This window comes from Cricetulus griseus, chromosome 6 (assembly GCF_003668045.3).
Source record: "Cricetulus griseus strain 17A/GY chromosome 6, alternate assembly CriGri-PICRH-1.0, whole genome shotgun sequence".
NCBI classification, from domain to species: Eukaryota; Metazoa; Chordata; class Mammalia; order Rodentia; family Cricetidae; genus Cricetulus; species Cricetulus griseus.
The window spans coordinates 103,005,116-103,017,736 of NC_048599.1; the positions used below are offsets into that span (position 1 = coordinate 103,005,116).

Consider the following 12,621-nt stretch of genomic DNA (forward strand, 5'->3'; position numbering starts at 1 on the left):
TACACATTGGCCTCAACCTTGTGTTTATCACTTAAAAAAGAGTCTTCAAAATTTTCATATCAGAACATAGTTTTCTCCTCTGGTTTTGCACTTTTGTGCATTTCTTCATAGCTGTATGGCAGCCATTGCATGGATGTGGCATGATTTGTTGAATGATCATTTATTGACAGACATTCAGCATTGTTAACCTTAGTTTGGTGCACATATACTGAAAGATAAAGACAATGAGAAATTATGGGATAGTCTATTATCCCTGTGCTCCTGAAAACTCAGAATTCTACTGTGGGGAAAAATATAGTTTAAAAAAATGACACAGCAATAGGGATGAGTATATCATATGAGTTTTTAAAAGGAGAACAATACAGCTGAAGCAAACAGACCCAGCAAATCCTTCAGACGTTTTGCATAGAATTTGTTATAACAATTTTCCAAAATTCTACTTCACTGCACACTTTGAATGAAAGAAAAGCAGCACACTGGGACAAGACCCTGGAAATGAGAGCATATGTTATTTTCCTGCTATGTTAGTGGGTTGTTGTTGGTTTTTTTCACAGCTCATGGAACATCTGCTAAAATATAGTGGATGGTCTATGTGACTGAAATATTCTTATGATACTAGCTATAGTGGCAGTCATGTAGAAGACACAGGAAAACGCCAGAATAATTTTGGCCCAAAATGTAAGTATTTAGGGTTGGTTGGGAATGGCCTTTTTAATTCATGTATTATTACTAAGTACTACCTATCAGTAGCCCCAAACTACACAAACACAGGCCAGGTGATATTATCTATGAATTCAAGAATTACAGAGTTCTATGCATTGTCACTGGCTTTTTATAGGCATTTACACTTTTAGTAATTAAAATGTAAAAATTCAGTCCCTAAGCTGAAGTTCATGAGCTACATGCCAATGCCAGTATCAATGTGTTTTGCCCCAGCCATAGACTTCTCTTGTCTAGAAACTGTGATGGTGGCCTTAGAAGTCTGCATGTCTCCATTTTTCCATATTCCTCATCGTTCTCAAGTCCATAGCTAGAACATCCTACAAAAAACATGGATCAGATGATGTTACTCTGAGAAATCCAACACTCCAAGCTCATCTTCCTACTCATAGTGCAAGTTGAACTCTACAGTATGAGTCATCTAGCTCCTGGCTGCTCTCTGATCTCCTCTGTTCTCTAGTCCCTCCTTCCTTGCCACTTCTCACTCTTCTTTCTACCTAGTGACTGTCCAAGATGGCCACTGGCTCACACCTGGTTCAAGTCTTTGTTCAAACACACCTTGTCAGAGAGGATACTCTGCCCATCCTAGAGGATGTAGTGTGCTCATTCCTTCTGGGAATCAGCATTCTCTTCCTCTTGCTCTACAGCCCCTTATACTTTTGACCCAGGGCTTATCATTTCATGTCTGTTTTCTCCGCCGAAACGCTAGCTTTGTGAACTTCAACATACTTGTGCTTTTGTCCCTCAGCTCTTGGCATACCTATTTGATAAGTCATTATTTAATGAATAGATGGTTTTGTTCATTAATGAGTTAAAGTCCCCTAGTGGACTTCATTTATTCATCACCAAACAGTGGTCACAAAAAGAGTGACCAAAAAGGCAACTTATATGTTTGGGTATGTGAAGGAATGTTGGGAGAAAAATGGTGCCTGTTTCTACTGAGCTGTGATTGGTCAGAATCTTACTGGGTGGGGATGAGAGGGAGACTTAAGTCAATGTTTTGCATATCACACAGGGACCTCATTGTAGTGCAAATTTTGGATCTGCTGATCTGGGGTATAATGTGAGTTTCTCTACTTCTGCTTAAAGGTATCGATACTGCTATTATATAGGTGTCAATTTGAGCATTGGAGAATTCAGTGAGTGCCAGATGCATTCTGCACATCTATAACACAATTCTTCACTAAGGTGTGTGTTTCCTGAAGATTGGGCCAAGGTAACATAGTCATGAGATTATCAAGCTAGCAGTATTTAAACTACCTAAATAAACCTAGATGGCTCCATCAAAGGAATCATCTCCCAACCATTTTTTTGGTTGTTTATTTTGGGTACTCAAATACTTTATATGAAAACCAAATACTAGTCATTTAGTAAAGAAAATGCATGCTTCTTTTGGGTAATATACTTAATAATACAAATAAAAGGCTTTACAATTTTTTTTTTTCAGACAGGGTTTCTCTGTGTAGCTTTGGAGCCTGTCCTGGAACTAGCTCTTGTAGACCAGGCTGGTCTTGAACTCACAGAGATCTGCTTGTCTCTGCCTCCCAAGTGCTGGGTTTAAAGGCATGTGCCACACTGCCTGGCTGGGCTTTACAATTTCTAAATTACAAATAACTAATTTTAACCCAAATCATTGTGTGAACATAAGGATTCCTAGAATAGTTAAAACACAGCATATTCTTTATCTTACCATCTGTGCTGGCTAGTTTTATGTCAACTTGACACAAGTTACAGTCTTTTGAGTGGAGGCAGCCTCAACTGAGAAAAAATGCTTCTGTAGGCTGAGCTGTAGGCAAGCCTGTGGACCATTTGTTAATTAGTGATTGATGGGAGAGGGCCCAGACCATTGTGAGTGGTACCACCCTGGGCAGGTGGTCCTGAGTTCTATAGGAAAACAGGCTGGGCAAGCCATGAGGAACAACCCAGTAAGCAATGCTCCTTCATGGCCTATGTATCAGCTCTGGCCTCAAGGTTCCTGTCCTGTTTGAGGACTCTTTCCTCTCCAAGGTGTTCTCATTAAGTGGTGTTTCATTACAATATTAGTAACCCTAACTACAACAACATCCTAAGGGAAGACAGAAAAAATAAATCACATTCCATATTTATGAAACTTGAAAATGGAGGGAAAAGTTTACAAAATGAATCTAAATTTCAACAGTGTAAAGTACTCTCAAACTTGTGAGGTATAACAGGCTACATTCTTAGTCTAGCTAGTTAAAGTAGAACGGAGATGTATTAACGGACAATAAAAATATTAGAATCCCTAAAAGGCCACCGAAGAGACAGACTGAGCTACAATAGAGCCAAGGGCAAGACCCAACTACACCCCTTGACTGAGACTTCCCCAGAGCAGACAATGGACTCTCCACCCTGCTAAAGACAATGGATTCTGCCAAGGATGAGGAGAGTTTGGGCCACATACTGGGGCCTGAACTGTTTTCAGTGAGGCTGAAATTCTCAAGTGTGGAGACACCTCAATTCAAGTTAGCATCCCCTCCCTCCCTGGCAACAAAGCAGGAGGAATGATTACCAACCCACAGAGTCAAAACCTCAGTGTAGAGAATAGAGATACAGATACCACAAACAGACACATGTACAATAAGTAACCAAGACTTCAGAAATCTTAGACACCCTCAAAGAAAGTTAAAATTCACATCTTACAAAATTTTGAAAATATCTTCATAAACCCCTGGGGCACGGACCGGTCCTTAAAATCATGTAACATAATGATACACAATAACACACCATATATAACAATATATGATGATATCATATTCTGTCATTTTAATTTGACTCCAAATGTGCAAATGTCAACTTCATGCATATTTTAGAACATCAGCAGAGATGGGCTAAGCTTAACCCAGAAGACTTCAAAGAGGATTATTCTGGTAAATGATGCTAAGCTTGGGTTATCATCCTAGGTTTGGGCACCAAAATTCTTAAAAATAAAATTGGTCAGATTGGGACACACAATGGAATGGTCTGAGAAGCTATAGAAACTCAACTAGCTATAGGTGATTTTTCTCATGCTGGGTGCCTTGGAGTTTTATAACCAATGAACTAGATGAGACAATTGAGAGAAGCACTGGAGAAAAGGGTGAGCATTCCTGTTCTTTTGTTTGTTTGTTTTGTGGGCTCTCTGCTTCCTCTCCCCATCCGCTAGGTCTGCCCTGGGGATCCCTTTACATTTCCCCAAACTCTGCTCCTGCACACACTTGGCTGCTTGCACCACAGTTATAAATGTGTTTATTTTGCTGAATATTAAATGAATTCCTTAAAATCAAAACCTCTGTCATTATTATGTTGGAGTCCCCATGGCATTGTATGTAGGTTACTCATTAAATATTTATGGGAATAACATCGAGAAATCTCTAGGGAGCTTTTTAACCTGACAGAGGAATGAAAAGAAAGAGAAGAATTTTCCTCTTTTCATGTCTGAAATTCCAGTTCCACTTTTCATAGTCGGATAAGGAGAGCCTAAGTTTACTGGATGATGGAATGTAACCTGTACCTTTGTTCTTGCTTCCTTCCTAGACAAATTTCTCTCTAAATTTGCACTGGAAATAAGAAACATTGATTGCAAGGTAAGACCTTTGTATTCCCTTTAGATTGAAGAAAATTCTAGAAAATGGATCGCCCTTGAGACTGGTAGCTACCTGTTTTTATCATCTTTTGCTTATGTTTCCCCTTGATTAAAAACAAGACCAGGTTTTAGTTTTCCGTTAAAGTTTTGTTTGTTTGTTTGTTTGTTTTTGTTTTTGGCGGGGCGGGTTGAAGGGGGCAGTTTCAAGACCTACATAAAAACGACACTTTAAGAATCAACTTCCAAAATTCTGTTTATAATTTCATGGATTAGCAGACTTCTAGAAGTCCCCACACAGACCCTAAACCTGAAAAAGCATATTTTTAACTCTTCAGAAACTGACTGTTGATAAAGACCCAACAGAAACATACAAATACATTCACTAAAACCATAAACCAAGATGCCCAGGCCATGCTGCTCATAGCAGTCCACTTCCAGCAGTATTGGACATGTTCCCACACTGGAACGCTAAAACAGTCTACAGCTACACACCCATGCAGCCTAAATCCCACACACAATGCTCAGTGGAAGAGTGGGTATGGAAGGCAAGTGACAGATGGTTTTCATTGATACAAATCACTGGTCTCTTAGACGACAGGAGAGCAGGGAGATGCTGAGTGGAAATGGGGTGGGAGGGTCTTCAGCAGTTACAGCTCGTTCTGCTTCCTGTTCTGGACAGTGTTAACACAAGAATCTTTTTGTTGTTGTTGTTGTTGTTTGAAATGGTATTGACCTAACTGAAGTGTGTGCTCTCTTTCTGTGGATATATTATGTTTCAACAAGGAGTTAAAAGAAAAAGTCTGTGTTACAATAAGAAATCAACATCATCTCCTCATATAAGCAAGTTGAAAAAGTATGCACTTAGCAGCCATTATACAGGTGAAGGACACTCTAAACTTGGTATTAGGTCTTAGATTTCATATTGAGCAGTCCCTGTGACCCTGAGGCGGTGTAACAGCTGTTCTACAGAACGCAGGCAGTGGTCTGGGACTAAATTTTCCTTTGAAGAGTGGCTTAAAGGAGAAGAGAACACATATATGCTTCCATCCATGAAAAGCATCCTTCTTTATGATTCTACCAGTAAGCTTCATGGAAGGTGGCACAGGACACTAGGCTAGAGACTGAGCCCAGCTGACTACATGGCATTTTCAGAAATATTTATTCACTTGGTGCTTCTGGAGACGTTTAAAAGCACTCATTGCAAATGTCAAGTACCTCTTGCTTAAGACACAAATACTACTCTCAAGGGCATGTAAACACATGAAAAATGAAATAAAGGTGTACACAAGTCAGCATATAATTGAATGTTTTACACCTTTATGACTTCATGGGTTATCTCTGGCTAAGCATACATTTTCTAGCAAAACATAATGCTATTTTATCCATCCATATATTTCTTTGTAAATATCAGCTGATTGGATTCTTCTCAGATTCAACCTTTAAGAAACCCTGTTATTTGACTCTTGAGAGAGGGACAAATTTTTGTCTACAGGCTTCTGAAGACAAAAGTGGACTCTGCCAAAAGTCTACAGATAACGTACTAAATTTGAAGTAAATGGGCCACATTTAATGTTATGTACTGTGGAAACCCTGTAATGTGTTCTTTAGTAAGTGATGAGTGAATAAAAGAAAATGTACTCACAGTTACAGTGATCATTCTCCATTTGTCACCAATTAGTGGCACTGATAAAAATCCATGTGGGGCTTCCCAAGGCCAGAGGGTTGTGTGAAATATGATTATTCTTGTAGGATATGGATAGAGATCCTTTCAACTAGGCATGGGATTTGTTCTATTTTCATGCAGGGTGTAATTATACAATTCTTCTTTCTTACATAACAATAAATCATAAGCAATATCACATAGTGCCATAGATTATTTTAAATGAGAGATGCCATTAATTGTATATGGGATAATTTAATAGTTCTCTTGTCACTGAACCTTAAGCTTATACTAGTTGAACTATATTTTATACACACAAGTCTCTTAAAGAGACAGATTTGTGCTGGGGTAGTGGAAAGGGAGGGCAAAAGCTTGGCCTGGTGGCTCAAGGAAGCCTTCCTGAAGTGGGTGGGGCTCTGGCTGCCTTTATTGGGAACAGGATTTTATGGACACAAAGGAAGCAGAATGGAGTTGCAGAATAAAGCCAAAGTCACACAGACAGGAGCTGAAGACATCAGGAGTTCTGGAGTCTGGCTGATGGGCAGCTGGGGGATGGGATGAGATGAGATAAAACTCTTGAATCGAGACACAAGAAGACTGTGGATGATACTGTGGATGCCTCAGTGCTGATGAGGGATACTAGAATGTTGGGCTGTGAATTACAGTAGAAGCTTATGCTTAATTTTTGACTTTCAGCTTTTTCTATTATAAAATAATGCATGCTCGTCCGAAAGTATAAAGTATCTTAATTATATAAAGCAAAATATGATTACTACTTTAGGATCTAGATAGTAATCCTGTCTAGATATGAAGTTTGCTCTATTTTTAAATGAGGTATAATAACTCTAAATAAAAATTTATATTTCTTCCCTCTTACACAGCAATAAGTCAAAAAATTCACCTACTTCTCTAAATAATGAGAAATTTTATTAAATATATATGTCATAATCTAACCGTTTTCTTGTCATTGCAACTTTTTTTTTTTTTAACAATTTGGTACTATAACTATGCTACCAGCTTAGACCAAAGGTTTCCATCACCCACTCACTACACCCTCAGAATCAGTCTTTAGAAAAAGAATATGAATGTCATGGGTTAAGATTTTGGGACACTGGGAAACTGGGATGCTTTCACAGAAGACAACTTCGGATGGGCTGTCTCTTGTGGATGGACTCTTAGAAAAGTGGTCTATCTTTGGCTTCTTAAATAGAGTCGATCTGTATTAAGACTCATAAATATTAATAGGAACAAATTAGTCAATTAAGACAAAACTTTCCAAGAGGAAAACACAAATACATTTTCCTAGCATGTCAATGCATCCTATTTGAAATGCCGTTAGCTATTATTTTAATAGCCTTATAAGTCCCAATTGGGAAAGGTAAAATAATTACTGAAAAGAAGATGGGATTCTTTGTCCTATACGTTGAGTTGAAAATAATGCACTCAATTGACTTTTGTACAGTCCTCTGCACGGATGTGTGTTTATCTGTATTGATTGTAAGTTCTGAAAGAGGTTTTTTGGTTTTTTTTTTTCTTTTCTTTTTTTTTTTTTTTTTTTTTTTTTGCCTAGAACAATCTAGCAAGCCAAAGGTACAATAAACACGACCTGGGGACAAATTCAAGAACACACAAACAAATGGCTCTGATAACCTTTAAGAGTCTGGGAACCCAAGAGTGGCGTACATTTGATCCATGTTATACAAAATTCCTGGAATAGTAAAGGCCTATTAATGTTTTCAAGGAACCTTTTAAACCTTTACAAAGCTCATCAAAACAAAAATGATCAAAGCCCTAAAAGCATACCATATAAAATATGAAAGCAGGCTGGAACAGCAGCACACTGTGTAAAATACCAACTCCATTTCCGAGCTCGCTCATAAACCAGGTGGGCTCCCTAAGCATGGTCTCTTTGCTTTGCTTTTCCACCATCAGGTTGCATTAGTGCAGACAATGGCTTCAATTACATATGTTACCTTCCAAGACCAAAGATGTAAGTAGGTCAGATATACTGGGCTTCTAAAATTGTTGTAACCCACATATTTTTCTTTCTTCCTCCTTCCATAGTTTTCTAGTTCCTTGGAGTGTGCATAAAAAAGAGAAAAAGGTCTCTAAAATTTAAAGCCTTGTTTTTACTGGAGGAAAAATAAGCTAAGGGAGGCATAAGCATACTTCAGAAACCAAGCTGTTTCTACCTCAGGGTTGCAGTTTTGTTTTTTTTTTTTTTTAACCCCAAAGTCATTTGAAAGACTATAGAAATACTTGAAATTTTGCAAGTACAATGAGAAGGAATCAAAAGTGATTATGCTCTTTTATTGACTAGAAACTTTGACTCTGTGGACATGATTGTCACAGGTTTTCACAGTGTCTTCAGTGAGGTGTGCTAATTGCCACAGCCTTTGATTAAAGCCTTTGGGCAGACTGGGGTTAAGCCCTGTAGGAGTTGGTGAAGAACAGGCTCTTTTACCAGAAGCACTAAGAGCCTTATTCCCTCCCTTACCCAAAGCCCCAAATGCTGTACTGGGTTTTACAGTCATGAAGTCAGCTTGGGAAGGGAGTCACGATTTGCCGAGTGTTACAGGCCTTCCTGGGTACTTGTCCCAGGGTTCTAGGACTCACTATCTGGTCTCTCACTGTATTGAACTTTGGGAACACTACAAATCTCTGCTTTGTGCTGCTTAATTTTTTTTTAATTGTAGGCTTCATTTTAAAGCAAATCTCTGCCAAATAAAGACACAACTATTAATATACCATTGTCTTACCACTTAACCTAAAAGGATTGCCAAGAACTGAATGAGTTCCACTCTTTTCCCACAGTGTGGTTCTCTCTAGAAGGCAGGGTGGTCACAGGAATGGACTTCACCAGTTCAGGAAGGAAGGGGAAGGCAGCCGCTCAGATGTTCACACATTTCCTCCAGAAGGGAGGGAACCCTCTCTACCTGATATAATCTTTTTTTTCTCTCTCTTTTTATTATTATTAATTCAAGTTAGGGAACAGGCTTGTTTCACATGTAATTCCCCTCTCCCTCTCCCTCCCCTTACCCCCATTCCTTCTCCCCCACCTCCAACCTACCCCCCACCCCATCCACCCACCACTCCCCAGGCAGCCCCCAAATCTTCCTGTGCTGGGCCTGGGTCCCTCCCCATGTGTTCAGAGACAGAGTGCATCCCTTCAAGTCCCCCACATACACCAGGGCAAAAAGCCAGTCCACCTCCGGAGGCTGATATAATCTTTTATGACATGTTCTTGCTTCAAAACTTTGCAAGTCAAATGCCTCCAGTGATTTACAGTGCCTGAAAACACTGTAAATAATGGTTTTTGTTTTTCTTTAATTACTTGGAGTATCATTTCTGTTTTTACTCAAGCAGCCCCTTTGAGAGGCATTTCACTCTGGTTACCATTAGGCATTTAAACCTGTGATCCTACCATATTGTTGAAGGAGTATGTGGGAATCTTTATCAGGATGCACAGCAGAGGAAACTCCAAGACTGTACAGTTCCCAGAAGAATGATTTCTGAGCAAGAACCAGAGTGTGGGCTCTTCTCCCAACTGCACACACAACTCTTCCTAGGTTATAAAAGCAGACACGTGCACAAACAAAAACTGGGCTGAAACACAAGCTCTTAGGTTTTCTTATCTGATGCAGGGTGGTGGGGGAGGGGAAATCATTCCAGTGTTCATAGCTCACAAAAAGAACACTTAAAGCAAAACAAACTAATGGAAGTAAGTGAAGGAGAAAGACAAAGAAGGCACAAAGTCTGTGGATTTACCCAGAAGATGCTACTCTGGATGCAGGAGAGAGCAAGAACAACTATTTATTAATTTCCATATGCTGGTGCTTCAAGCCAATAACAGAATACCAACAGCAACACTTTGAGGAAGGGACTCTCATTAGTCCCATTTCACAGATGAAGAAACCAAGGCAAAGGAAGGCTAAGTCCCTTTCGATCACCCTCCTGGCATTTGGGTTACTGACATTGCCTTTCTGTATCAACTTAGAGTTCCAATAGCAACAACACATCTGGGATCCAGACATTAGTTTCTAGTAGCATCTTTGAGTGAAAGGAAAAATGAATTATGTGACAAAATGATTAATTATAATACTGGATAAAGGAACGTATTAGAAGCATTTAATTATAGTAAAAGACTGTACTCAAAAACAAAAGAAAACACCAAGAAACAGTAATGGAACAGCGAAGCTAAAACTAGAATAATGTAAGGAACAAATTCAATCAAGTAGTGTTAGACTATAGCCCAAAGTATAAAACAGATATCCAACAAAACATAATAATATATATAAAGAGACTGAATTAATAAATAATCATGGAAAAGACACAAATTTCCCATGAGAAGGTATTCTAAATACTTAACGTTGCTAATTGTGCTATCAAGGACTCAGACAGAGCTTACTGTTCCTTTAAAAGCACACCATGGGTTGTGCACAGTGATATCCTTCCACAATTGTATGCAAAGGGGGGCAGGTAGGGACAGTGACCTCATAGAGGAGAAACTTGGCAATATGCCTTAACCAGGCGAGCAAGGTCAGCAGCAATAGTGGTTGGTCATACTGACATGGCACATTTTGATGATTGGATAAAAGCAGTCCACCTCTGTGTTTTCTCTCTGGAGCCTAAAATGTGAGTCTAAATTTGAAAAAGACCAAGCAAATCCCAATTGGGGGAACATGCTACAAACTATCTGACAGAACCCTACGAAACAGTTAAAAGTCATCAAAGCAAAGGTCTAAGGGCCAGGGGTTGCCAAAGAGGAGATAACTAAACGTAGCAGAGTATCTTAGATGGGCTCCTGGAAAAGGAGACAGGCATTCAGTAAACACGAAGGAAAGCTGGGTAGCCCATGGGCTTGAGGACCACAGTCCATGTTAGCATCTTTAAGTGATCTGAAGGAAGAACATTTCATCTCAGGAAGTCACCCTTAGGGAAGCAGAGGAAGCAAAGGCACTCTCAATGAAGGACAGCGTGGGAGAGGCAGCAGTCAGCCATCTGCCAATGCAGAAGTTCTGAAGGAAGTTCTCAGACAGACAGAGGTGATACCAGAAAATAAAAACATCAGGAACAAAGGCCAAAAAAATAACTCTAGGAATGGGAAGGGGGTAATGTGAAAACTAACTTTGACAAGATACATAGATAAAATGTAAAAGTGTAAAATGTTAATTATAGAGGAAATTCCTTCCGTTGTATGACTCAGTCAATATAAACTACTTTCAAAGTCTTTCTAAAAGCTTAGTTGAAAAAGATGAGTAATAAACTATATACAGTGAAATATATACATATACATATATATATATATCTGTGTGTGCATGGGTGTGTGGCATCTGTGTGTAGGGTATATATGTGGTATGTGTGCAGGTGTGTGATGGCAGAGGACAGCTTGTGTTCTGCTCTATCTCCTGTGTTCCTTGACATAGGACCTCCTATTTACCCTGGAGCTAGACTGGCAGCCAGGAAGTTCCAACCATCCTCTGGTCTCCACCCACTACAGCACTAAGATTACATGTGTGTATGGTCACCCTCAGCTCCTTATGTGAGTCCTGGAGATTTAGACTCATGTGGCCATGCTTGTGTGCAAAGTCGCCAGCCATGTGGGTGTGCGTGCGTGCGTGTGTGCGTGCGTGCGTGCGTGCGTGCGTGTGTGCGTGTGTGTGTGTGTGTGTGTGTATGTGTGTGCTAGGTGGTGGCACTCATAGGAGTTGTAAAAATAGTTTTATGTTCCCCAATAATCAACATAAACTGTCATATTTATGGTCAGGAGAACACATTGCAAAATTCACTGTCTTGATACGCTTCACTTTAGGCTCTTGGCAGAAACATTCCTTTAGGCAGAAACAGATTCCAGACTCCAGTGGCTTCATCTGAATATAAATTTGGCTCCCAGACTTTAATGTCTTAAAATCAAATAGATAAAAAAGAATTCCTCGAATATTCTAGAAAAAGAAAGTGCGACAGCTTATACCATACACTGTTTCAGCACTGACATCCAACTTGCTCAAAAGACTTAAGCCCCACATCACACATGTTCAGAGACAGCAGGAAAGACTGGGTGATTCTGATTGTGTGGAACGCATGGGGTTTCCAAGCACAAAGCTTCCTGCAATCGAGGCTATTGCAAAATGTCAGGTCAACATTGTTGTTCCTAGTGCTTCTGTCCCATTTCTCCATAAGCAAGGAATGAAGCCTATCCACAAGTGAGATATTGATTGCATTATGATGTTCTGAGTACCTCAGACCAAGAGGACTCGAATTTTAGTTGTCATCTGCCTGTGCATTGTCGGGAAGAAGAGACAGGCAGTGATTATTTCTCTAGTTTCCTCTTTCCTAGCTTCAGAACAGAAACTGCAGTAGATCTGTACTCATATTAGTTGGCTCGGAGTTTTGGTGGAGGGGGTCACATGATTCACCCTAGTTCAATCAGAGTGTTTGCACAAGATTTCCTCACAGTAGATGCTGGGGAATACCCAAGAACTAATGAGGACCATATTTCCAAGGCTTCCAAAGCAGCAGGAAGCAGAGCCCTGGGTTCCTGTTAGTCCAAAGCCAGCTTCCATGCTCTCATCCTGCGGACCCAGGCAGTCAGCTCCAGTTTTTACTCTTGGTTGCAAAAGGTGGCTTTCTGTAGGTTTCAGTCTCTTGCCCCTGCAGA

General features: G+C 39.8%; 1 protein-coding gene across 5 annotated transcripts in view; it reads right to left on the reverse strand.

Moving 5' to 3' along the window:
- Nucleotides 1–12,621, reverse strand: part of LOC100774346 (rap guanine nucleotide exchange factor 4) — a 295,338-nt gene that overhangs the window by 98,309 nt on the left and 184,408 nt on the right. The window contains exon 1 of one of the 5 annotated variants that reach the window (XM_035446478.1): nucleotides 9,388–9,480. The exons of the other annotated variants lie outside the window; for them this stretch is intronic. Coding sequence (XP_035302369.1) covers nucleotides 9,388–9,390 — 3 coding nt within the window. The 5' untranslated portion in view covers nucleotides 9,391–9,480. Of the gene's footprint in view, nucleotides 1–9,387; nucleotides 9,481–12,621 lie in introns of those variants that run through there. 5 annotated transcript variants of the gene reach the window in all.